The sequence below is a fragment of the Gnatocerus cornutus genome, chromosome 2, assembly GCF_029298725.1.
Source record: "Gnatocerus cornutus isolate USDA-ARS CGAHR chromosome 2, icGnaCorn1.1, whole genome shotgun sequence".
Taxonomy (NCBI): Eukaryota; Metazoa; Arthropoda; class Insecta; order Coleoptera; family Tenebrionidae; genus Gnatocerus; species Gnatocerus cornutus.
The window spans coordinates 22,481,253-22,507,596 of NC_142234.1; the positions used below are offsets into that span (position 1 = coordinate 22,481,253).

A 26,344-nucleotide genomic window follows, 5' to 3' on the forward strand; every position below is an offset into this window, starting at 1 on the left:
CCAAGTTCTAATAAGAGTCTTTTCTAGATAACAGTGACCGAGTGAACTGGATGGACTCCTCTCCATCGGAAAGCGCCCCCAACACCCCCTCAGAGAAGAAGCCCGGAAAATTCTTCAAGAAAGTCGAATCCGGAGAGCGCGCCTGGTGGTTGGACGACACCTCCATCTCCGGCTCGCTTCCTCTAGACTCCGAGAAGAGTCAGAAGAAGCTGCTTCGTCACGTCCAATCCGGAGAGCTTCCGTGGTGGCTGGACAAATCAGCTGAAGTCCCAGAAGGTGTGGAAACCTTCCCCGATGAGACCAAAATCAAAATCTTTCGGTTGGAGAGTGGCGATACCACCGACTCCGGTCAAAACATCATGGATCCTGAGTACCAAGAGCGCCACAAAATCCGCCACATCGACTCAGGAGAGCGCTCGTGGTGGCTTACCAGCAGCGAGAACATCCCTGAGATGGTGGAAGCTCAGGAGACCAAAACTCAGAAAGCCAAATATGCCATCAGGCATCAAGAATCGGGGGAGAAGGCGTGGTGGTTGAAATCGAACAGTCATTCGGAGGAGTTTGATGCTCCTCTGGGAGATCGCGCGAGTCCTGAGGGGTTGGAAATGCCCAAAGAAAACGAGGGGAGGTTGAGTCCCTATGATAACGTTCCTGTGGAAAGTAAGAGGAAAGTGAAGAAGGTGGAGAAACTCTTCATTTCGAAACATAGCGATATTGATGAGATTTTGGGAGGGTGCGGGCAGATGTGGAGTCCTTTGATGGAGAGGATCTTCGAGTATCAGGATAAAGGAGAAGATAACTGTCAGGAAGTTGATGCGAAGGAAGTGAGGATACATGACAGCACGGCCCAGAGAGGGGTCATTCAGCCCGCTAGAATGTAAGTAATGTTTCTATTGAAATCGATATAGAAAAATTCTAAAATTTTAATTTCTTGTTCTAAAATTCTCAAAGTTAGTACACTGAATAAATGCTTTTTATGCAAGAAGTTCACCAAATTTCACAGCTTTCGGATTAAAACTGTCGGATCTAAAGAATTTATTAGAAAATTTTAGATTTTGAGTTCGACCTACATTTGACAACAACTAAAATGCGTAATTCTGGATGTAAAATGTTGTAAGTTAGAACACTTAATAAACGCATCTAAAGGAACAAGTCCACCAAATTTCAATACTTTACTGTCAATACTGTCAATTTAATGGAGTTTTAGAAACAATTCAATTTTTAGATTTTGGTTTGTCCTATAAATGAAACGTTTTAAAATTTTTGCGATTTATTCTAAAATTCGGTAATTTGGTGTAATTAATAAACGCTTTTTAAGTAACATTTCCACCAAAATTGATAACTTCAGTGTCAAAATTGTCTAATTTTTAAGAAATTTTCGAAAATTCCGAATTTTTACTAGAAATTAAAAAATCTAAAATTCGTAATGTATCATCTAAAATTTTGTAATTTAGTTCACTTAATAGACGCCTCATGAGTAACAATTCTACAAAATTTGATTTCATTAACGTCAAAATTGCCGAATTTACAAGATGTTTTAGAAAAATAAAAATTTCGAGTTCTTCCGAAAAATAAAAATTTCTAAAATTCGCAATTGGTGTTCTAAAATTCTGTAATTTAGTACACTCAATAAACGTTTCTAAAGCAACAAGTCCACCAAATTTGATCACTTTAACGTTAAAATTATCGAATTTAAAAGATGTTTTAGAAAATGTGAAAATTTCCAAGAAATAAAAAATTATAAAATTTGCAATTTGTGGTCTAAAATTCTGTAATTTAGTATACGTCATAAACGCTTCTTCAGTAACAAGTCCACCAAATTTGACAGAATTCACATGAAAATTGTCAAATTTACAGAATTTAAAAAGAAAATTTATTTTGAGTCCTTTCCAAAAATTAAATTTTTCAAAATTCACAATTGGTGTTCGAAAATTCTGTAATTTAGTGTACTTAATAAACTATTCTAAAAAATCAAGTCCACTAAATTTGACAGACTTAACGTCAAAATTGTCGAATTTACAGAATTTTTAAGAAAATTTAAAGTTTGAATTCTTCCTTTTGGAATGAAAAATTCTAAAATTCGCAATTTGTAATCTAAACTTCTGTAATTTGGTGGTACACTTAGTCACAGTTTATAAAGTAACAAGTTTACCAAATTTGGGACTTATTAGCGTCAAAATTGTCGAATTAACAAAATTTTAAAAAAACATTAAATTTTGAGTCCTTCCAAAAAATTAATAATTCTAAAGTTTGCAGTTTGTAATCTAAAATTCTAAAATTTAGTACACGTCATAAACGCCACTTTTGTAACAAGTCCACCGAATTTGACAGAATTCACGTCAAAATTGCCAAATTTACAGAATTAAAAAAAAATAATTTTGAGTCTTTCCGAAAAATAAAAATTTCTAAAATTTGCAATTGATGTTCTAAAATTCTGTAATTTAGTGTACTCAATAAACGCTTTGAAGGTAACAAGTCCATCAAATTTGACAGACTTAGCGTCAAAATTGTCGAATTTACAGAATTTAAAAGAAATTAATTTTGAGTCCTTCCAAAAAATAAAAAATTTTAAAATTTGCAATTGCTGTTCCAAAATTCTGTAATTTAGTGTATCCAATAAACGTTTTTAAAGTAACAAGTCTACCAGATTTGACAGACTTATCGTTAAAATTGTCAAATTAACAAAATTTTGAAAAAAAAAAATTTGGGTCAAATTTCTAAAATTTGCAATCCACGATCTAAAATTTTGTAATTTAGTACACGTCATAAAGAGTTTACCGAATTTGACAGAATTCGCATCAAAATTATCAAAATTTACAGAATTTAAAAAAAATTGAGTCCTTCCTAGAGATAGAAAATTCTAAACTTTGCAATTCGTGATCTAAAATGATGTAATTTAGTACACTCAATAAACGTTTCTAAAGTATCAAGTCCTCTGAATTTGATCACTTTGACGTCAAAATTGTCGAATTCAAAAGATATATTAGAAAATTTTGAAACTCGAGTTTTTCCTAGAAATAAAAAAATTCTAAAATTCGCAATTTGTGTTGTAAAATTCTGTAATTTAGTGTACCTAGCAAACGTTTCTAAAGTAATAATTCCACCAAATTTGACAGCATTACCGTCAAAACTGTCAAATTTTCATTATTTTTTTTAAATTTAATTTCGCGTTTTTTCTAGTTAATTTCTCGCTCATTAATTCCCGCTCCCCCAATCAAATAAACCGTCCTTATTTAATGGCACTTAAATGCTTGTTCCGTTTCAGTGACAACATCGGTTTCCCGAAGACTTTTTCGCCGTACGGAAAGGTAAGCAATTTGTTGTTTAATGACCTCTCGCCATTTGCATTTTAATCGCCTTACGAGCACACAACGGAAAAATTCTCCTCTTTATGAATAATCATCCGTGACGTTCATTCAGTTGATTTTTTTCATCATCTCCGATCACGTAATATTTGTTGCAATAATACCTGATTTACGTTATGTCGTAAAAGTGCATTTACGTTGCCTTACCGTTAGCTCACTTTTTCTGGTTATTTATTGTGTCTCCTCGAATTATCAAGCGATGAAAGGTGGGATAATAAGCAGACACTAATTGGATGATGTCTATTTTAAAATGGACAAGCAGCCTTGAACTGAGCGAATTTTGTGTTTGTTTAAAGAGCAATTAGCGGGGCGACAGGGCCGGATTTATTTGTAATTGCGTCCTAAAAGTGGCCTTCGCGCTAACTAAATCATGCCAGTGAAACCTCGCAAGACAATAGCCGAGATCTTCTTCTGAAGAAGTTAATTCCTTGGGAACTTCTTCAGCACGGTTTTTATTTACAGTTTATATTACTGTGTTGGTAATTAGAGGATTTTTGTTGGTTTTTAACTCGTCGTGTTAATTCCGGTCGGACTTTGGTACACAACTTTGTGTGTTCAGCCAATTTCATATCTCGGTTATCGCCGGAGTTAGTTTAGGATGAAGCAGAATGTCGACATTTTCGTTGACAATTTAAAACTGTTCAAGGAACTGTTTGTTTAGAGGCAGTAAAGATATCGGGTAATGAACCATGTCGTGATATTGGAAAATTAGCATTTTTTCGGTCATTCTCACAATTGTTGAAGATGAAGCCAAACTGGCCGTGAAAAGCAAGAATGTTATCGTCTGATCGAGATTAAAACGGAAGCTGGCTAATAAATACTGAAATGTCATGTTGAAATAGTGAAAATATCACTGTGGGCGTCGTGTTGAATTTACATCTCTATTGATGATTATGGAGGCATTAAAAATGTGCAGACTTCGGGGCTTGATTGATCGGCTGGCTGAAACTTGGCGAACTCCACTCTTTTGTGTCAATTTTTGGGTGTAAAATCAGGCCTTCAATTCTTTAGAGGGAAAATTAGGGGGAAATTGAATGTAGCAAAGTTAATGTGGGAATGTAACGTTGTTGAAGTTAGTTCAAATTAATAAAAGAATTGTCCAACATAGTTTTAGATTAAGATGCTTATGTAAAATAGTGCGGGAAAAACGATGGTGAAAACCCTTTCTTTCAATCTATCGTAGTTTTTGAGATATTGGGTATTTTTCAAACCTTAAAAAATTTGGCCTTCTGGCGACAACCCAAAAATTCAAACGACCATAATTCGGTTATTTATTGACAAATTTTAAAAAATTATCATATTTTTCTATTCAGCGTGAAATTCTGCGTAAAATGAGACCCAAATTTGTTGAGTTTGCTTAATAAATAAACGAAGCATTGGCCAAAAACTGTTTTGAAAACGTCATTTTAGGGTGATTTTCAATCAATGTTTCCAAATGAAAACGACGTTTAATAGTTTTGAATTATACATTAGTCGAAAGAGGAGCTCGAAATCTATCTACTGGCCAAATTTGAGATCAATCGGACAAATAGTTTACAAGCTATGGTCAAAAATAAAAAAAATTAAAAATTTTCATCGATTGAGTGGGAATTTTTTTTCGCGAAAAATTGACTATCAAATTTTGGACTTTTGAGAACATTTTCTAACGTAAAATGAGCCGAGAAAAAGAATGGCGCAAACCGTATCTCAATATCTCAAATAGTTTCCGAGATATTTAACTTTCAAAATTAGGAAAAATGAGGAAAAATGAAAATCAACTTTCCGAAACTTTGATCGCCCATACCTCAGTTATTTGTTGTCGGATCTGAATTTAAATTCCAGATTTGTAATCTGCCGAAAATTCTGCGTACACCGATGTATAATAACTTAAGTTTGCTCTAGAAAATAAGCGAGATATCGATTTCAGAAGTTTCGCATAGTTTTAGTCATGAATTTTTGTGAAAATTTGCAAATTTCTTATGTAAAAAATCGCGAGAAAAACGATGGCGCAAACCGCATCTCAATATCTGTAATAATTTCCGAGATATCGAGCACGAATTGTTTTGAACCTTCAAAAATTTGGCCCTCTGGCAACAACCCGAAATTTCAAACGACCATAACTCAGTTATTTGTTGACGAAAGATCAAAAATTCTTATGTTTTTGGATTCAGCGTGAAATTCTGCGTAAAATGAGACCCAAATTTGTTGAGTTTGCTTAATAAATAAACGAGGCATTGGCCAAAAACTGTTTTGACGACGTCATTTTAGGGTGATTTTTAAACAATGTTTTCAAAATAGAAACGACGTTTAATAGCTTTGAATTATAGATCAGTCGAAAGAGAGCTCAAAATCTATCTAGTGGCCAAATTTGAGATCAATCGAATAAATAGTTTACAAGCTATGGCCAAAAATAAAAAAAATTAAAAATTTTCATCGATTGAGTCGGATTTTTTTTTCGCGAAAAATCGACTATCGAATTTTGGGCTTTTGAGAACATTTTCTTACGTAAAATAAGCCGAGAAAAAGAATGGTGCAAACCGCATCTCAATATCTCAAATAGTTTTAGAGATATTTAACTTTAAAAATTGGGAAAAATGAGAAAAAATGAAAATCAACTATCCGAAACTTTGATCGGCCATAACTCAGTTATTTGTTGCCGGATCTGAATTTAAATCCCAGATTTGGAATCTGCGTAAAATTCTGCGTTCACTGATGTATAATAACTCAAGTTTACTCTAAAAAATAAGCGAGATATCGATATGAGAAATTTGTTATAGTTTTAATCACGAATTTTCGCGAAAATTTGCAAATTTCGACTATTGGAAAATCTAAAAACGATTTCTTATGTGAAAAATCGCGAGAAAAACGATGCCGCAAACCGCATTCCAATATCTGTAATAGTTTCCGAGATATCGAGCATGAATTGTTTCGAACCTTCGAAAATTTGACCCTCTGGCGACAACCCAAAATTTCAAACGGCCATAACTCGGTTATTTATTGACAAATTTTAAAAAATTATCATATTTTTAGATTCAGCGTGAAATTCTGCGTAAAATGAGACCAAATTTGTTGAGTTTGCTTAATAAATAAATGAGGTATTGGAAAAAAACTGTTTTGAAAACATCATTTTAGGGTGATTTTCAATCAATGTATTCAAAATAAAAATGACGTTTAATAGCAATGAATTATACATCAGTCGAAAGAGGAGCTCAAAATCAATCTACTGGTCAAATTTGAGATCTATAGGACAAATAGTTTGCGAGTTATGGCCAAAAATAAAAAAAAATGAAAAATTTTTATCGTTTGAGTCGCAATTTTTTTTCGCGAAAAATCGACTATCGAATTTTGGGCTTTTAAGCACTTTTTCTAACGTAAAATGAGCCGAGAAAAACAATGGCGCAAACCGCATCTCAATATCTCTAATAGTTTCCGAGATATTTAACTTTGAAAATTGGGGAAAATGAGAAAAAATGAAAATCAACTATCCGAAACTTTGATCGGCCATAACTCAGTTATTTGTTGCCGGATCTGAATTTAAATCCCAGATTTGGAATCTGCGTAAAATTCTGCGTTCACTGATGTAAATAACTCAAGTTTACTCTAAAAAATAAGCGAGATATCGATATCAGAAATTTGGCATAGTTTTAGTCATGAATTTTCGCAAAAAACTTTTTGACTTTTGAAAAATCTATTTTTAAACTATTTTTTACGTAAAAAATTGCGAGAAAAACGATGGCGCAAACAAAAAAATCACTAACCGACATTTTAAACGTTTCTAACTAAGTTGATTTTAAACGTTTTTAACTCAGTTAATTGTAGATTTTTATTAATAAAAAGATCGGATTCTCATGTAAAAATTGCAAAAAAACGATGGTTAAAAGCGCATCTTTCTATCTGTTTTACTTTCGGAGTTATAAAGGTTTATACAGGAGGAACTAAAAATTCACCAACTGAGATTTTAAGCGTTTCTAACTCAGGCAATTTTAAACGTTTCTAACTCAGTTAATTGTAGACCTTTATTAATAGAAAGACCGGATTCTTATGTAAAAATTGCAAGTAAAATGATGGTGAAAAACGCATCTTTCTATCTGTCTTACTTTCCAAGTTATCGAGGTTTATACATGAAAGAACTAAAATTTTGCTATCCACACCTTTAAACGCTTCTAATTCGGTTATTTATTGACGCACGTGAATATATCGCCCAGTTTTGGATTCTGCATGAAATTCTGCGTAAAATGAGTGCTAATAGTTTAAATTTGCATAAGAAATAATCGAATTATTGAGATTTATACAGAGAGAAATCAAAAATTCCCAACCAAGAAATTGATAGATTTACTGTTAAATTTCACCCAAAAGAGATTTTTATAATTAAAATAGTTTCTTCTCCATTCATCGACTGTGTCTTCCACCTCATAACCCATAACTCAAACTTATTGATCACCACACAATTTCGAGCCCAGCATGTGGAACAAGTACTTCCTGCCCTTGACCGCCGTAATAAATTATTCCATCTACAGTAGCATCTAATTAATAATTTTCTTTCACTCTCCCGGCCCCGATAAATAGGGCAAGGTAATATCGGCTGTACCGAACTTTCCTCACCAGATTACCATCAAATTTGACCAATAAATGGGCGTAACGGTCCTGAATATGGGCCAATAAATATAATTTTAAAGGCGCCAGTATGGCACCTTTCCATGATTTTGTCGAGCTTGCATTTCCAGCTGCACCGCGAGTGATTAATGTCGGTGTAAATATACTCACGCACCGAAAAAAAAGTCCACACACGCACTTGCGTTATGCAACTCTCAGCTGTTGACGCCCTTCTTGTGAATTGATTGCAATGGGTATTGTCGGCCCACGCGAACGGGGATATATGGGACAGGTGGGTATTTTTGGATACGAGGAAATGGGCGAAATTTAGCAGGTTTAGAACGGACAAGCTTTAAGTGTTGTGGCACTGGAAATGCTGTTATTAATACGGAAATTATTGGGTATTTAGGTTTTTGCGACTTCCAGGGATAATTGCTTTCCGGTTGGCAGGGGACAGGAAGCTAGATAACGTTGACATGCAAACAAGTGTTGATGCTCCTTGAGTTAAACACCGAAGACTTCTGTTTCTATTTGCGCTAAATCAAACAACATAAGAATAAAGTTTAGAAATTTTTTTATGTATAAAAGCATTGTCAAATTTATTGTATTTTATATCGATGAAAAGTGCAGGTTAAAGTCTACGACTGGGCGAAATCTGACATCCATAAGTATAAACGAAAAATTAACATTTTTTAGCTCTGAGTGAAAACATTTTTTTCTTAAAGGAATTATTTTTTTTTAAATTGAGTGAAGGCCAGATTCTTGTAATTGAATATCTAAGGAAAATAATGGCCAACAACAACAAAACCGTATCTTTCTATGTCTGCTAGTTTCGGAGATTTCAATGCCGGAATTTCCAAAAAATCAAATTTTTGCACCCCAAAATTTCAATCGCTTCTATGTCAGTTATTTGTTGACTTACCTCAACAATTCGCCCGGTTTTGGATTCTGCCTGAAATTTTGCGTTAAATGAGCCCAATTAACTTGAGTTTGTTCACAAATAATCCTGTTTTCAAGAGATCATTTTGAGGTAATATTCAAGGAGCTTTTCTGGGGCGAAAACGCTCTTAAATATATTTGAGTTATACATTAATCGAAAGAGCAGTTTAAAATCTATCAATTAGCCAATTTTCAGATCCGTAGGTCTAACATTATATGAGTGGCGGTCAAAAAAAGAATTAAAAAAAAAATTTCATCGATTGAGTCTCATGATAATAGGAGCAACGAATTAGTTTTTTGTTAGATCGGAAAAAAGTTGTTGCGCAAATATGTTGTAACTTATTAATTCCTTTATTTAATCAGTTTCGTTTCGACTCTTATATAGAGACGTTGGTCGTCTCATTCGAGCGTGTGTGCTAAAGAGTGTTGCTATGGGTTATTTTTCTTGCAGAGAATTTACCGATTTACAAAGGAGCAGGAGTTATATGAAACAAAAACCTGCTAATCTGGGCTGAAAAATAAGAGATATGTTATTTATATTTGAAAATTTGAAAAATAAAAATCAACCATTCGAAACTTTAATAACATAACTCAGTTATTTATCGTCGTATGTGAATTTCGAGCCCAGATTGGGAATCTGCGCAAAATTCTGCTTAAAGCGAGCTAAATAACGCAAGCTTACTTTTCACTTGAGAACTTTGACATAGTTTTAGTCGTGTATTTTTTCGAAAAACTCAAACTTTTGAGTTTTGGAAAGTCTAAGAGCGATTTCTTGGCTAAAAATCGCGAGAAATTCAATTTAAATTTCAGCAATATTCAATTGGCCGTTTGCCAGATTATTATCCGCCGTTTCCTGCCTCAACAACGATGAATCAAAATCAATGCTGGACTATAATTTGCTGTGTATTTTTTCTTCATAGTGTTTACTTTCTCCTCCTGAACCAGTTTTACGCATACGAATTAGTTTACCTGCTCTGATGGCGCCGCAATTAAAAATTTTTCCCCTGTTTTGGCCATCTTACCATGGGAAGCACGATCTAGTTAACTTATTTGTTTGACCATGGTACTACCGCCATTCCCAGAATAACAATCAGATGCTTTATTTACCATATTTAGATCCAACAGATTTTTACGGTTCCGACTGAGCAGAAAATAAGACCATTTTAGCAAACACGATCAGATAAACGACACATTACCATTCTCCTTCCAAACAAATCTTTTTATTGCCGGATGGCACTATCGTGACGTCATGCGGTCCTCATTGATCTTCGATATTTCTCCATTCATAATTTGAGTTCGGTTTTTGTGTAATCCACCAGTGGCGTGCGATGCATTTTAACGAGCCTTCGGGGCCGAATTATTCATATTCGCGTTTCCACGAATCGATCGTTTGTTTGCACACAATTGCACGAGGACGATTTTCGAATTTTTTCTCCTTAGCAACCGAAAAAAGCGCACATCGCTGCATCCAGGTGTAGTTCTTCTTCGTCTCTTGTTTATCTGCGGTGGCGCTGCCGACATCGAAACACTTGCCGGTCGCCGAGAAACAGTCGTGAAACGATCGCGTCGAATATCAGACGGTCCGAGAGCTTTATACCTGTGTTAACTATGATAATCGCAGCAGGTAGTGCGACAGTGCTTTGTTTATCTGTGACCAATCCGGATTGTGGCTTTATCTTTTCGAATATTTTCATTGATAGCTTGATTTTGCCATTGATGGATTGGATCGCATCACCTGTGCCGGATATTGTTCTGATTGGATTCACTTTTGTTGACACTGTTTTTCCTACTCGGCCGGTTCCGTTGTTACTTGACAGGTTCGGTTTCGATTTCAACGTTTTGTTGCTGTTACATGTGGTTTTGGGGTAACTGTGGGTATGGGCAAAAAGGGGAAATACCACCAACACGTGGTTATACCCCATTTGGGGGGAAATTACCCCCCATCATCCTCCCGCTTCGTGTCAGTAGGTAACATATTTGTTTGAATATTCCCCTCATTTACACGTTCGTGTCGACGAGAGGATAAATAAACGAACAATTCGACAATGGTTTGTTTGAACATTAAAATTCGACATGCCTTTTGGGCGATAAAGAAACAATTGAATAACAATAACAAATACTGCGTGGTTTCAAAAATCGACCGGAGTTGGCGGTGGAATAATTGTTTCCAATTTGATACACTTCTGCGGCGTAATTTGGACGAAATTTTTGACAGCAAAACGCCTTCTTGGTTTTTTGAAATAGTCGTAAATTGAAATGTATTCAAAATGAGTGGTTTTATGGGTAAATCGTTAAGCTGCATGGGGTTTAATATACAAACTTGTGCGTTGCTGGAATTAGAGAGTTTGCGGTAATTAGATGTTAATTTGCTCATTGTGCTTTTGGAAAAATGGGGTTTTTGAGAAGGGACAAAATTTCGCGTTTTATGGGTGTTTGAAGGTTTTATTAGTGTTGTATGATTACGTAACTGCTGAATGGAATTATAAAATTCGCTAGTTAGGAACTGTTTTATTTATAGTAAATTTAACGACTACACAGGTATTATAAGCTCATTTTTTTGCCTGTAACTTTGGTAATTTTAACGCCGCAGCAGTCAAATTTGGGGACGTTACTAATTTAGGCTTTGTTATTAATTTTGCCAAATTTCAAAATTATAGAGCAAAAGGGGCAGATTTTACAAAATGTTATTTTATGAATGAACCGCAAACTGCGAAAATTTGGTATTAAGGGTTGTAACTCTGGTAGTTTTGATGCCAAAGCAAATAAGTTTCGAGGGGTTTCTAATTTAGACTTGTTTATTAACGGCGCTAAATTGCAAAATTATAGACCGAAAGAAACAATTTTTAGGAATTTTTGTTATCATGAAGATGAAGCAGAAATTTTCAAATAAATTTACCAAAGTTTGTAAATCTGGTAATTTTAACGCCACAGGAGTCAAATTTTGGGAAGTTGCTAATTTAGACTTGCTTATTGACTGGGCCAAATTGCAAAATTATCGATTGGAGGAAACAATTTTTAGGAATTTTTATTCTAAAAACTCCCCAAAAATTTTATTAAAGCTTAAAAATCTGGTAATTTTAACGCCACAACAGTCAAAATTGGGGAAATTACTAATTTAGACTTTGTTATTAATTTTGCCAAATTTTAAAATTTTAGAGAAAAAGACGCAGATTTTAAAAAATCCCATTTATTGCGAAAATTTTATATTAAGGGTTGTAACGTTAGTAATTTTGATGCCAAAATAACTAAATTTGGGGGAGTTACTATTTTAGACTTGCTTATTAATTCTGCTAAATTTCAAAATAATTGGCCAAAAAGGACTGTTTTAAAAAAATGTCGATTTTTAATGAACCGTGATCTGCGAAAATTTTGTATTAAGGGTTGTAACTCTGGTACTTTTGAATCCAAAGCGACTAAATTTGGGGGGTTTACTAATTTAGACTTGCTTATTAACTGGGTCAAATTGCAAAATTATAGACCGAAAGGGGCATTTTTAAGGAATTTTTATCCTGATGATGAACCAATAATTCTCCAAAAATTTTATTACAACTTGTAAATGGGACAATTTCAACGCCAGAACAGTCAAATTTGGGGGTATTACTAATTTAGACTTGGTTATTAATTCTGACATTTTAAAATTATAAAGCAAAATGCGCTGATTTAAAAAAATCTTATTTGTTGGATGAACTGGAAGCTGCGAAAATTTTGTAACTTTGGAATTTTTTATGCCAAAACAACTAAATTTGTGGGGGTTACTAATTTAGGCTTGCTTATTAATTGTGTCAAATTACAAAATTATAGACAGGAGGAGACAATTTTTAGGAATTTTTATCCTGAAGATGAACGAAAAATTTCCCAAAAATTTTATTACAACTTGTAAATGGGACAATTTTAACGCCAGAACAGTCAAATTTGGGGGTATTACTAACTTAGATTTGGTTATTAATTTTGACAAATTTTAAAATTATAAAGCAAAATGCGCTGATTTAAAAAAATCTTATTTGTTGGATGAACTGGAAGCTGCGAAAATTTTGTAACTTTGGAATTTTTTATGCCAAAACAACTAAATTTGTGGGGGTTACTAATTTAGGCTTGCTTATTAATTGTGTCAAATTACAAAATTATAGACAGGAGGAGACAATTTTTAGGAATTTTTATCCTGAAGATGAACGAAAAATTTCCCAAAAATTTTATTACAACTTGTAAATGGGACAATTTTAACGCCAGAACAGTCAAATTTGGGGGTATTACTAACTTAGATTTGGTTATTAATTTTGACAAATTTTAAAATTATAAAGCAAAATGCGCTGATTTAAAAAAATCTTATTTGTTGGATGAACTGGAAGCTGCGAAAATTTTGTAACTTTGGAATTTTTTATGCCAAAACAACTAAATTTGTGGGGGTTACTAATTTAGGCTTGCTTATTAATTGTGTCAAATTACAAAATTATAGACAGGAGGAGACAATTTTTAGGAATTTTTATCCTGAAGATGAACGAAAAATTTCCCAAAAATTTTATTACAACTTGTAAATGGGACAATTTTAACGCCAGAACAGTCAAATTTGGGGGTATTACTAATTTAGACTTGGTTATTAATTTTGACAAATTTTAAAATTATAATGCAAAATGCGCTGATTTAAAAAAATCTTATTTGTTGGATGAACTGGAAGCTGCGAAAATTTTGTAACTTTGGAATTTTTTATGCCAAAACAATTAAATTTGTGGGGGTTACTAATTTAGGCTTGCTTATTAATTGTGTCAAATTACGAAATTATAGACAGGAAGAGACAATTTTTTGGAATTTTTATCCTGAAGATGAACGAAAAATTTCCCAAAAATTTTATTACAACTTGTAAATGGGGCAATTTTAACGCCAGAACAGTCAAATTTGGGTGTATTACTAATTTAGACTTGGTTATTAATTTTGACAAATTTTAAAATTATAAAGCAAAATGCGCTGATTTAAAAAAATCTTATTTGTTGGATGAACTGGAAGCTGCGAAAATTTTGTAACTTTGGAATTTTTAATGCCAAAACAACTAAATTTGTGGGGGTTACTAATTTAGGCTTGCTTATTAATTGTGTCAAATTACAAAATTATAGACAGGAAGAGACAATTTTTAGGAATTTTTATCCTGAAGATGAACGAAAAATTTCCCAAAAATTTTATTACAACTTGTAAATGGGACAATTTTAACGCCAGAACAGTCAAATTTGGGGGTATTACTAATTTAGACTTGGTTATTAATTTTGACAAATTTTAAAATTATAATGCAAAATGCGCTGATTTAAAAAAATCTTATTTGTTGGATGAACTGGAAGCTGCGAAAATTTTGTAACTTTAGAATTTTTTATGCCAAAACAACTAAATTTGTGGGGGTTACTAATTTAGGCTTGCTTATTAATTGTGTCAAATTACAAAATTATAGACAGGAGGAGACAATTTTTAGGAATTTTTATCCTGAAGATGAACGAAAAATTTCCCAAAAATTTTATTACAACTTGTAAATGGGACAATTTTAACGCCAGAACAGTCAAATTTGGGGGTATTACTAATTTAGACTTGGTTATTAATTCTGACAAATTTTAAAATTATAAAGCAAAATGCGCTGATTTAAAAAAATCTTATTTGTTGGATGAACTGGAAGCTGCGAAAATTTTGTAACTTTGGAATTTTTTATGCCAAAACAACTAAATTTGTGGGGGTTACTAATTTAGGCTTGCTTATTAATTGTGTCAAATTACGAAATTATAGACAGGAAGAGACAATTTTTTGGAATTTTTATCCTGAAGATGAACGAAAAATTTCCCAAAAATTTTATTACAACTTGTAAATGGGGCAATTTTAACGCCAGAACAGTCAAATTTGGGTGTATTACTAATTTAGACTTGGTTATTAATTTTGACAAATTTTAAAATTATAAAGCAAAATGCGCTGATTTAAAAAAATCTTATTTGTTGGATGAACTGGAAGCTGCGAAAATTTTGTAACTTTGGAATTTTTAATGCCAAAACAACTAAATTTGTGGGGGTTACTAATTTAGGCTTGCTTATTAATTGTGTCAAATTACAAAATTATAGACAGGAAGAGACAATTTTTAGGAATTTTTATCCTGAAGATGAACGAAAAATTTCCCAAAAATTTTATTACAACTTGTAAATGGGACAATTTTAACGCCAGAACAGTCAAATTTGGGGGTATTACTAATTTAGACTTGGTTATTAATTTTGACAAATTTTAAAATTATAATGCAAAATGCGCTGATTTAAAAAAATCTTATTTGTTGGATGAACTGAAAGCTGCGAAAATTTTGTAACTTTGGAATTTTTTATGCCAAAACAACTAAATTTGTGGGGGTTACTAATTTAGGCTTGCTTATTAATTGTGTCAAATTACAAATTTATAGACAGGAGGAGACAATTTTTAGGAATTTTTATCCTGAAGATGAACGAAAAATTTCCCAAAAATTTTATTACAACTTGTAAATGTGGTAATTTTAATGCCATAGCTGTTAAATTTGGGGCAATTACTAATTTAGACTTGTTTATTAACCGTGCTAAATTGCAAAATTATAGACTGAAAGGGGCAATTTTTAGGAATTTTTAACCTAAAGATGAACAAAAAATTTTTCAAATATTTTATCAAAGTTTGTAAATGTGGTAATTTTAACTCTACAGTCAGGTAGTGGGGAGAAGTTACTAATTTATACTTGCTTATTAGTTCTACTAAATTGCAAAATTGTAGAGCGAAAAACGCAGATTTTAGAAATTTTCATTTTTGACACCAAGCAATAGGTTTCCACATCCTTCAACTAAAATTCGTAATTTTAGTAATTTTAGTGCTACAGGTATGAAATTTGGGGAAGTTACTATTTTTGAGTCGTGTATTAACTCCACCAAATTGCAAAATTGTAGATCGGAAAACACAGATTTTTAAAATTTTTATTTTTGAGACCAAGCAAAAAGTCTCCACATCCTTCAATAAAATTCGCAATTTTGGTAACTTTAGTGCTACAGCTACGAAATTTGAGGAAGTTATTTAAGGTTAATGACACTATCGTTTCCTTGCATATTTATCATTTATTATCTCATCGTTTTTTGAAAAATCGGGTCAATTCGTCGCAGAACTTTCAAGATGAGCTCTACTTTTGCGCCTTCAATTTATGCTTTACGACCCAGTTCAACTCCTTCGCGCTTTCAGTTTTATCCAGCATTAATTATTTTTAATTACATAATAAAATCCCAGCGTCAATGCCATCTCATCGGAAACCGAAAAATGTTTACGGCACCACTTCCCAGAGTCGTTCCATCTCCGTCCATTACCTCACCTTTGTGGTATTCACGTAATAAAAAACCACACATAATAGGTACTAGACTGACATTATCCACACACCAAAGGCTTTTGTCGACGGGAAGCACTTTTCGTCAAGGCGCAAACACCCATTCGACGTTTCAAATTAACAACTCTTAATTACAAATTCAAATATGGATAAACAAAATTCGGAAAATTTATTTGTTTTACCGGCTTTTATAAGACGTGAAACCGCTTTACAGAATCAGGCCTTGAAATTTATGGCAATTAGCCATGGTGAATTTATTATTTTGGGTAATTGCCGCGTACACAGGCGAAGTTTAAGGAAAAAATCGAAAAAAAAGGTGAGGAATGAAAGCGGACGATGACACGGAACTGGGAACGGTGCAAGAGAAACGGTAGAGGGTTTTTTCAACACCCGGTAAATAACACGTACCAGGAAGAAAAGAATTTTACCATCTTGGGTGAGTTCGTCAATAAACGCTCTACGGTGTCCCACCGTCTTTAATTATAATTGCATCAAACAAAAGTACTTTCAGGAAAAGAATGCCACTAATTGATCTATAATTATGATTGGGTATTTGCTCGTAAACTATTTCCGAACGTTCCTCTTATCGCATAAATTTCAAAAAATAAAAAGAGTTGTCACACCAAACCTACTCTTCAGATAACGAATAAATTAGCAGCGTGCAACTTGATGTAGGTTGGTAAATTTGAATCGTATGTAGGTTGGTCAATCTGGTGTCCTAATCATACATCATTTTATACTGATTTGAATAGAAAAATGTTATCGTTTTGGATGGAAAAAATGAAAGTATGTCGAAAGTCCAGAAATGTGCAATTAAAGTTATCTTATCATCGGTGTCATTGAAAAAAAACAAATTATATGGTAAAATAATGGACACGTCGAACTTTATCGATTCGCTTTTAGCGTATTGCCGCTCTGATTTCACGAAATATTTGTACGAAATGAAGGAAAATTTATACAATTGTGGTGTTTGTGAGATAATTTCTATTTATATTATAAACTTCCCAAAATAAAAGATAAGTAAAGAAAAATCTCTGTAGGTATATACTTAGAAACGTTGAATAAACTGCCAATATAAATAACGTGCTTAGCAGGAAAGTTGCATTATCGTTGGAATTTTTGTACTCGAAAAATATTTAAAATCATTTCCTTGTGCTCTATAATTTTGAAATTTGGCAGAATTAATAAGCAAGTCTAAATTAGTAACTTCCCCAAATTTGACTGTTGTGGCGTTAAAATTACCACATTTACAAGTTGGAATACAATTTTTGTGGATTTTTTGGATCATCTTTTGGATAAAAATTCCTAAAATCTGTCTCCATCGGTCTATAATTTTGCAATTTAGTAGAGTTAATACACGACTCAGAAATAGTAACTTCCCTAAATTTAGTAGGTGTAGCACTAAAATTACCAAAATTACGAATTTTATTGAAGGATGTGGGAACTTTTTGCTTGGACTCAAGACTAAAAATTTCTAAAATTTGTGTCTTTTGCTCTACGATTTTGCAATTTGGTAGAGTCAATACACGTCTCAATAATAGTAACTTTCTCAAATTTCGTACCTGTAGCACTAAAATTACCAAAATTACGAATTTTATTGAAGGATGTGGGAACTTTTTGCTTGGTCTCAAAAATAAAAATTTCCAAAATTTGTGTTTTTTGCTCTACGATTTTGCAATTTGGTAGAGTTAATACAATATTAAAATATAGTAACTTCCCCAAATTTCGTACCTGTAGCACTAAAATTACCAAAATTACGAATTTTATTGAAGGATATGGGAACTTTTTGCTTGGTCTCAAAAATAAAAATTTCTAAAATTTGTGTCTTTTGCTCTACGATTTTGTAATTTGGTAGAGTTAATACAAGATTAAAATATAGTAACTTCCCCAAATTTCGTAGCTGTATCACTAAAATTACCAAAATTACGAATTTTAGTGAAGGATATGGGAACTTTTTGCTTGGACTCAAGACTAGAAATTTCTAAAATCTGTGTTTTTTGCTCTACAATTTTGCAATTTGGTAGAGTCAATACACGTCTCAACAATAGTAACTTCCCCAAATTTCGTAGCTGTAGCACTAAAATTACCAAAATTACGAATTTTAGTGATGGATATGGGAACTTTTTGCTTGGACTCAAGACTAAAAATTTCTAAAATTTGTGTCTTTTGCTCTACAATTTTGCAATTTGGTAGAGTCAATACACGTCTCAATAATAGTAACTTCCTCAAATTTCGTACCTGTAGCACTAAAATTACCAAAATTACGAATTTTATTGAAGGATATGGGAACTTTTTGCTTGGTCTCAAAAATAAAAATTTCTAAAATTTGTGTCTTTTGCTCTACGATTTTGCAATTTGGTAGAGTTAATACAAGATTAAAATATAGTAACTTCCCCAAATTTCGTAGCTGTAGCACCAGAATTATTAAACTGACGAATTTTAGTGAAGGATATGGGAACTTTTTGCTTGGACTCAAGACTAGAAATTTCTAAAATCTGTGTTTTTTTTTTCTACAATTGTGCAATTTGGTAGAGTCAATACACGACTCAATAATAGTAACTTCCCTAAATTTTGTACCTGTAGCACTAAAATTACCAAAATGACGAATTTTAGTGAAGGATATGGGAACTTTTTGCTTGGACTCAAGACTAGAAATTTCTAAAATCTGTGTTTTTTTGCTCTACAATTTTGCAATTTGGTAGAGTCAATACACGTCTCAATAATAGTAACTTCTCCAAATTTCGTACCTGTAGCACTAAAATTACCAAAATTACGAATTTTATTGAAGGATGTGGGAATTTTTTGCTTGGACTCAAGACTAAAAATTTCTAAAATTTGTGTCTTTTGGTCTACGATTTTGCAATTTGGTAGAGTTAATACAAGATTAAAATATAGTAACTTCTTCAAATTTCACAGCTGTAGCACTAAAATTACCCAAATTACGAATTTTACCAAGTCGACAATTTTCGCTCGGTCTTAAAGATGCTAATTAGTTAATTAATTAGCCAGGAATGTATAATTCTGCATATAAAATCGTGGAATTCGAAATAAATTCGTAGAAAATATGATGGATTAGCTGAACCCAGTCTTCTCTATTTACTAAAACCGTTAAACCCCGTGCAGATCCGGCTCCAGGTGACAATGACCAGACTGTTCACAGACGTAGCCCCCACGCATTTCCCCCATATTCCACAAAACCCGCTCCAAGCACTTTTTTCCACCAAAAACAATCGCACAATTTTTCCATATTATCCGATCGTGGGCGTTTTACGGTTGAGGATTTAAATACGTAATTTATGGCCGAAAGTGTCAAGTAACGATAAGAACAGTAATGGCATTTGGTAAACTAACCGGCAATCCGCCAATATCCGGCATTCCAGTGTCGCCCGTCATTGTAACGCCACTGTTGCAGCCACTTTTCGCAACGCCTCACTGTAACTCCTTGGTGTGATGTTCTTGGGTATTGTGAAGTGCGGCCTCCACGATGTCTTTGACATGTCGAGTCCAGTATTTAAACGACATCGACCCGTTTTCTTATTCGACGAATTTTCCGGATCCGGCCAGGCCGCCCCTGCACACTTTCAGTGTCACTTTGCCGCTCATCAACCAACTGGCGGCGGTGCACAGGCTGCTCCAGTCGCCCCATAGGGTAAGTTGAAGACACGAAATTTTAACATTTTAATCCGTTAGTTGATCTAGAGGTGATTGGAGATTTGTTCTTTTTTTATTAGGGAATTGAACGTTTTAATCTGTTGCTCGTTTCCTGTCAAACTTAATCGAATAAAACAGCGGAGACAAAAATTAATTAGAGCCGTGCAGAAAAACGGGTGTGGTGACGTAATTTATGTTCGGTTAAAACCGATCAGATTGTTGTCTGCCAAGAAAAAATTGTTTACTAGTACGAAACACGCATGTTTTAGAAAAATTACTGTTATTACTGATTTTATTTCACATTCTATTTGCATGGACACTAAACATTGAGTGAGTGCCAATTGACATTTATAGTAAATATCGTAATTCAATAAATAATAGGCAATTTCTTTTTTGCGCTGCTGCTTGTTATATAATTATCCACTCACGTATTATTTATCACCTCTTTAATATAACGAGTGTTGGGAAAAATGCGCACATTTTCAGATCAGCATTACAGCCGTACCCTCATGACTAAAGGGGTGTTCCCATTGTAATTCCTAACTACAAAGTATAAACGTCGCATGACTCACAACGAACAATTTGCAAAAAGAATGTAAAAACTGCGACATTCCAGACGTATTGTCATGCTTCAAGTGTGAACCGGCCTTAACCGCGACACGCTGCTCGATTTTTACATGCAAGAGAAAACAGCCTTCAATCTCTTAAGAGATTGGGATAAATCGAAGAATTTTGCTTACACGTTTATCCTATTAGAAAAATTAAATGGGATTTTTCCCTCAAAGTGGATTAAATTTCAAGTCGGAATGGGCGAGGAAACGCAATAATGAAGTGGATAATTTCGTGACAATCTGGTGGGTCCTAAGGGCTTTGAATAAGCGACAGATGGTTTAGGCACCACCTGCCCTTACAAAGGATTTGGGGGGGGGGGAAGATGCGGGGTCAGGTGCAACATTTTCGACGTGTAAAATGCTCTAATAAAAGATACAATGTGTGGCAGGCAGAGGCATTTTTATTACGTTTGTTTGGCGATGACTCAAAAAGTTTAAATTATGGGATCGAGTACAGGATGAGTCGGCATTTTTGCGATTTTAAGAAAATTCTAATTTGGAGGAATTGAATTTGTCTGGTAATTTCAACGCCACTTTATGTAAATTTGGGAACGTTTCTAATTCAGACTTGGTAATTTTAACCCCAAAGCGACCAAATTTTTGGGGATTACTAATTTAGGCTTGTTGATTAATTGTGCCCAATTGCAAAATTATAGACCGAAAGGTAGAAATTTTGGAATTTTTTACGGGAAGGATGGACCCAAAACTTTTGCAAAAATGTGTTAATGGCTATAACTCTGGTAATTTTAACAATACAGCAATCAAATTTGGGGAAATTAGTTATTTGGAGTTGGTTATTAAGTCTGTCAAGACTGACAAGACAGATTTTGAAATTTATTTTTTGTAGGAATCCTAAACCAAAAACTTCGAAAGAAATAATATTGTAACTTGTAACTTTGATAATTTTTACGCCACATCAACTAAATTTGGAGAGATTATTAATTTAGACTTGCTTACTAATTGTGCCAAATTACAAAATTATAGACCGAAAGAGACAAATTTTGGAATTTTTTATTTTGAAAATAATCCGGAAACTGCGAAAACAGTTCAGTACAAGTTGTAACTCTGGTAATTTTAAGCCCAAAGCGACTAAATTTGGGGGAATTACTAATTTAGACTTGCTTATTAATTGCGCTAAATTGCAAAATTGTAGGTCGAAAGAGACAAATTTGAGGCAATTAGTTATTTGAAGTTGCTTATTTACTCTGTCAAATTGCAAAATTGTAAGTCAAACAAGACACATTTTGGAACTTTTTATTCCAATTGTAAAAATAAATCGAAAATTGTAAAAAAATATTTAAGCTTGTAACTCTAGTAATTTTTACGTTACTTTAACTAAATTTAGGGAGCGTACTAATTTGGACTTGCTGACTAATTGGCCTAAATTGCAAAATTATAAACCGAAAGAGGCAAATTTTGGAATTTTTTATTTTGAAAATGATCTAAAAACTGCGAAATAAAATCAGAAAGAGGTGTAACTTGGTTAATTTTAACGCCAATTCGACTAAATTTAGGGATATTACTAATTAAGACTTGCTTATTCACTGTGGTAAATTTCAAAATTATAGACAAAAAGAGACAAATTTTGGAATTTTTTATTTTGAAGATGATCCGAAAACTGCGAAAAAAATTCAGTAATTGTTGTAACTGTGTTATTTTGAACGCCAATTCGACTAAATTTAGGGGGATTAGTAATTCAGACTTGTTTATCAATTGTGCTAAATTACAAAATTATAGACCGAAAGAGACAAATTTTAGAATTTTTTATTTTGAAAATAATCCGGAAACTGCGAAAACAGTTCAGTAAAAGTTGTAACTCTGGTAATTTTAAGCCCAAAGCGACTAAATTTGGGGGAATTACTAATTTACACTTGCTTATTAATTGCGCTAAATTGCAAAATTGTAGGCCGAAAGAGACAAATTTTTGAATTTTTTGTTTTGAGGATGAACCAAAAACTTTTGAAAAAATATGTTAAGGACTGTAAGTCTGATAATTTTAATGCTACATCAATCAAATTTGAGGAAATTAATTATTTGAAGTTGCTTATTAACTCTGTCAAATTGCGAAATTGTAAGTCAAACAACGCACATTTTGGAATTTTTTATTCCAATTGTAAAAATAAATCGAAAATTGTTAAAAAATATTTAAGCTTGTAACTCTGGTAATTTTTACGCTATTTCAACTAAATTTAGCGAGCTTACTAATTTGGATTTGCTGACTAATTGGCCAAAATTGCAAAATTATAAACCCAAATTGTTTATTAACTGAACCAAATTGCAAATTTATAGACCGGAAGAAACAAATTCTGGAATTTGTGATGTAGAGGATGGTCCGAAAACTGCGATAAAAATTCAGTAACTTTGGTAATTTTAACGCCAAAATGACTACATTTAGGGGGATTACTAATTCAAGCTTGTTTATTAATTATACCAAATTTACAAATTACAGATTGAAAGAGACAAATTTTGTTTTTTTTTAAGAACAAACCGAAAATTGCCAAGAATAATATTAAAGCTTGTATCTCGGGTAATTTTTACGCTACATAAACTAAATTTAGGCAGTTTGCTAGTTTAGACTTGCGTATTAATTGTGCTAAATTGAAAATTATAAACCGAAAGAGACAAATTTTGTAATTTTTTTAATTTGCGAATGAACCAAAAACTTTTGAAAAAATATGTCAAGGGCTATAACTCCGGCAATATGAACGCTACATGAATCAAATTTGGGGAAATTAGTTATTTGGAGTTGTTTATTACCTGCACCAAATTGCAAATTTATAGACCGGAAGAGACATAAAATCTTGGCTAAATATTCGTGGCTCAACACCCAAAAATTCAGAAAAAGCTAATTTAATTTGCTTTAGTATTATTTTGAGTTTCTATGAACCAATAGTTGTAAAAACGATGTCTATACACGTTCACAAAAAAAAGAAAAAATGGGCCCAAGGATTGAACCTTGAGGTGCTTAAAATCGTCGCGTTTTTCCCTCTTCCACAGACCTTTCTATTCTCCAACAAAAAGTGGAGTTAGTGTCCGCTCTGCTTCTTGGAACTCGTTGCCAACCTCAAATCCCATCACACGTCACCTTTTCCATGCATAATCCCGCTAAAGCCTCCCTCTCCGTCGCATCGATTGTATTCGTAAATGGCTTTATTATTTGCTTGAAATAATTCACGTTATGGTCGAGCGGATCCGACATTTATTGCCAACCTTAACTACGCAGTCCCATATATCTCTTTTCGGTGATGTTTATCAAATTGTATTAAAGTTGTAAAATGCAGATTTCCAAACGCGATTACTTTTTTGGTCTCCGGTCGGAGGCAGCATCAATGATTTATCGTCCGTTTCGTCACACCGGTGCAAGATGACGTCGAGAATTTCGTAACATTCATGGGCTAAGTGACGCCGCTGCGCTTTATGTAGATTTCCATCGAGATATTCGAAGACATGATCGGTTTTTAATTGATTCAAATTGAGCCACTCCGGGAATAATTCTTCGATAATCGGATGATGTGACATCGGTGCATTAAAATCTCCAGATAAAGAGTTTTGAGGGCGAAAGAATCGCCTCTAACGAAGACGTTCATGGTATCAGCCGATAATGAAACTGGCGACTAAACATTTGCAGAAGTGCATGTTTGCGATAGGAATTTGCACCAAGGCCTCTCGATTGTCTGCAAACCCGTACGAAACGAAAAAAGTGGGCATCAGGTGTGGAAGGAATCACCACTTCTTCGGTTACTTCATAGTGGGTGGTAAAGCAATCGGCAACTGGCCCAAATCGCCCCGACATTGGGGACGTAAATGCACAATGGCATAATATTAATTATAACTAAGCGTGGGAGTCGCTGATCTTGTACCAGGAGAACGAGCAGCTTCGACGAGCACAATGACTCCTCTTCGTTCGTGTTTCCCTTCGAATAACACCCAACGGCAGTTCCGATGACCTCGCCATTATTTATAGAAAGAAGTCTTTTCACAATAGCGGAAAAACCGGCGGACGCTAAGAAAACTTTGACATTTAACGTTACATAATGAGGAGAGCACGGAGTTTTCCGGTGACCCGGATTGTTGACATACATGCGACTACAAACTGACAGCGAAAGTGCAACAATAAACACATCATTGCGCCGCGAAGAGTTTTGCTTGTTTAGCGAGGCAAAATGTTGCGTATCCGTTAGATGTTGCCTTTATAAACTCGACTATTTATTTAACAAGAAATCAATACTCGAAGGCGTGCCACCTACGTCGCGTTTGTTCTTCTCATCTTCGGAGCATTGAGATGCTGATAACAAATTAACAAACCGCACCTGAAGGGAACTTCTGCAGAGGACTCGATGGATGAAGGCCGAAAACTGTTGACTTTTCGTGGCGAGTTCTTCGATCTGGGCACGGATCGCCCTTCACATTCAATTTTTAACTCTTTGGGAAAGACTGGTGGGCGTACCACACATGACAAAGCTCGAATTCTGGGTAACCTTTTACTCCTTGCTACCAGCTGTTCAAAACGATTGTTAAACGGATGTGTTATTAGCTTAGAACTTGTAATCTAAAATCAGCATCTTTTTGGGTCACCAACGTCCATTTCTTTGTCTCTTCCTCAAAGCAGAGATATTTTAACCACCATCTTAATAATATTTACAACGGAAGCTAACAATAGTTATTGTGCGTCACCAAAAAATACAGTAAGAGTTGTAATTTTAACGCCAATTCGACTAAATTTGGGGGGATTACTAACATAGATTCGTTTATTCATTGTACTAAATATCGAAATTATAGACCGAAAGAGACAAATTTTGAAATTTTTTGTTTTGAGGATGGACCAAAATCTTTCGCAAAAATAAGTTAAGGGCTGTGACTCTGGCAATTTAAACGCTACAGCAACTAAATTTGGGATGATTACTAATTTGGACTTGCTTACTAATTGTGCTAAATTGCAAAATTATTGACCAAAAGAGACAAATTTTTGAATTTTTCATTTTGAGGATGGACCAAAAACTTGAAAAATTATGTTACAGGCTGTAACTCTAGTAGTTTTAACGCTACAGCAATCAAATTTGTGGAAATTGGTTATTTGGAGTTGCTTATTAACTCAGTAAAATTCCAAAATTGTAAGTCAAACAAGACACAATTTGGATTTTTTTATTTTAAAAATTAATCGAAAATTGCCAAAAAAATATTAAATCTTGTAACTCTGGTAATTTTTACGCTACATCAACTAAATTTGGGGAAAGTACTAATTCAGGTTTGCTTATTAATTGTGCTAAATTGCAAAGTTATAGACCAAGAGAGTCAAATTTTGGAATTTTTTATTCTGAAAATGATTCGAAAACTGAGAAAAAAAATTAGTAAGAGTCGTAACTTGGCTAATTTTAACGCCAATGCGACTAAGCTTGGGGAGATTACTAATTTAGATTTGTTTATTAATTGTGCTGAATTGCAACATTATCGATCGAAGGAGACAAATTTTGGATTTTTTTAATTTGAGAATGAACCAAAAACTTTTGAAAAAATATGCAAAAGGCTGTAATTCTGGTAATTTTAACGCAACAGCAATCAAATTTAGGGAAATTATTTATTTAGAGTTGCTTATTAACTCTGTGAAGTTAGAAAATTGTAAGTCAAACGAGACACATTTTGGAATTTTTTATTCTAAAAATAAACCGAAAATTGTCAAAAAAAAATTTTAAAGCGTGTAACTCCAGTAATTTTTACGCCACATCAACTAAACTTATGGACATTACTAAGTTAAGTTTGCTTATTAATTGTGCTAAATTGCAAATTGATAAACCAAAAGAGACAAATTTTGAAAAGTTTAATTTTGAAAATGATCCGAAAACTGCGAAAAAAATTCAGTAAAATTT

The 26,344-nt window shown here is 33.5% G+C and overlaps 1 protein-coding gene across 6 annotated transcripts in view; it reads left to right on the top strand.

The window, feature by feature from the left end:
- The window catches only part of Fhos (Formin homology 2 domain containing), a 101,393-nt gene that overhangs the window by 16,087 nt on the left and 58,962 nt on the right, over positions 1–26,344 (top strand). For 5 of the 6 annotated variants that reach the window (XM_088030818.1, XM_088030819.1, XM_088030821.1 and 2 more), the window contains exons 5-6: positions 28–877; positions 3,266–3,308. In XM_088030818.1, the coding sequence (XP_087886944.1) occupies positions 28–877; positions 3,266–3,308 (893 nt within the window). Of the gene's footprint in view, positions 1–27; positions 878–3,265; positions 3,309–10,425; positions 10,501–19,630; positions 19,868–26,344 lie in introns of those variants that run through there. The other variant, XM_088030823.1, reaches the window with a different exon arrangement.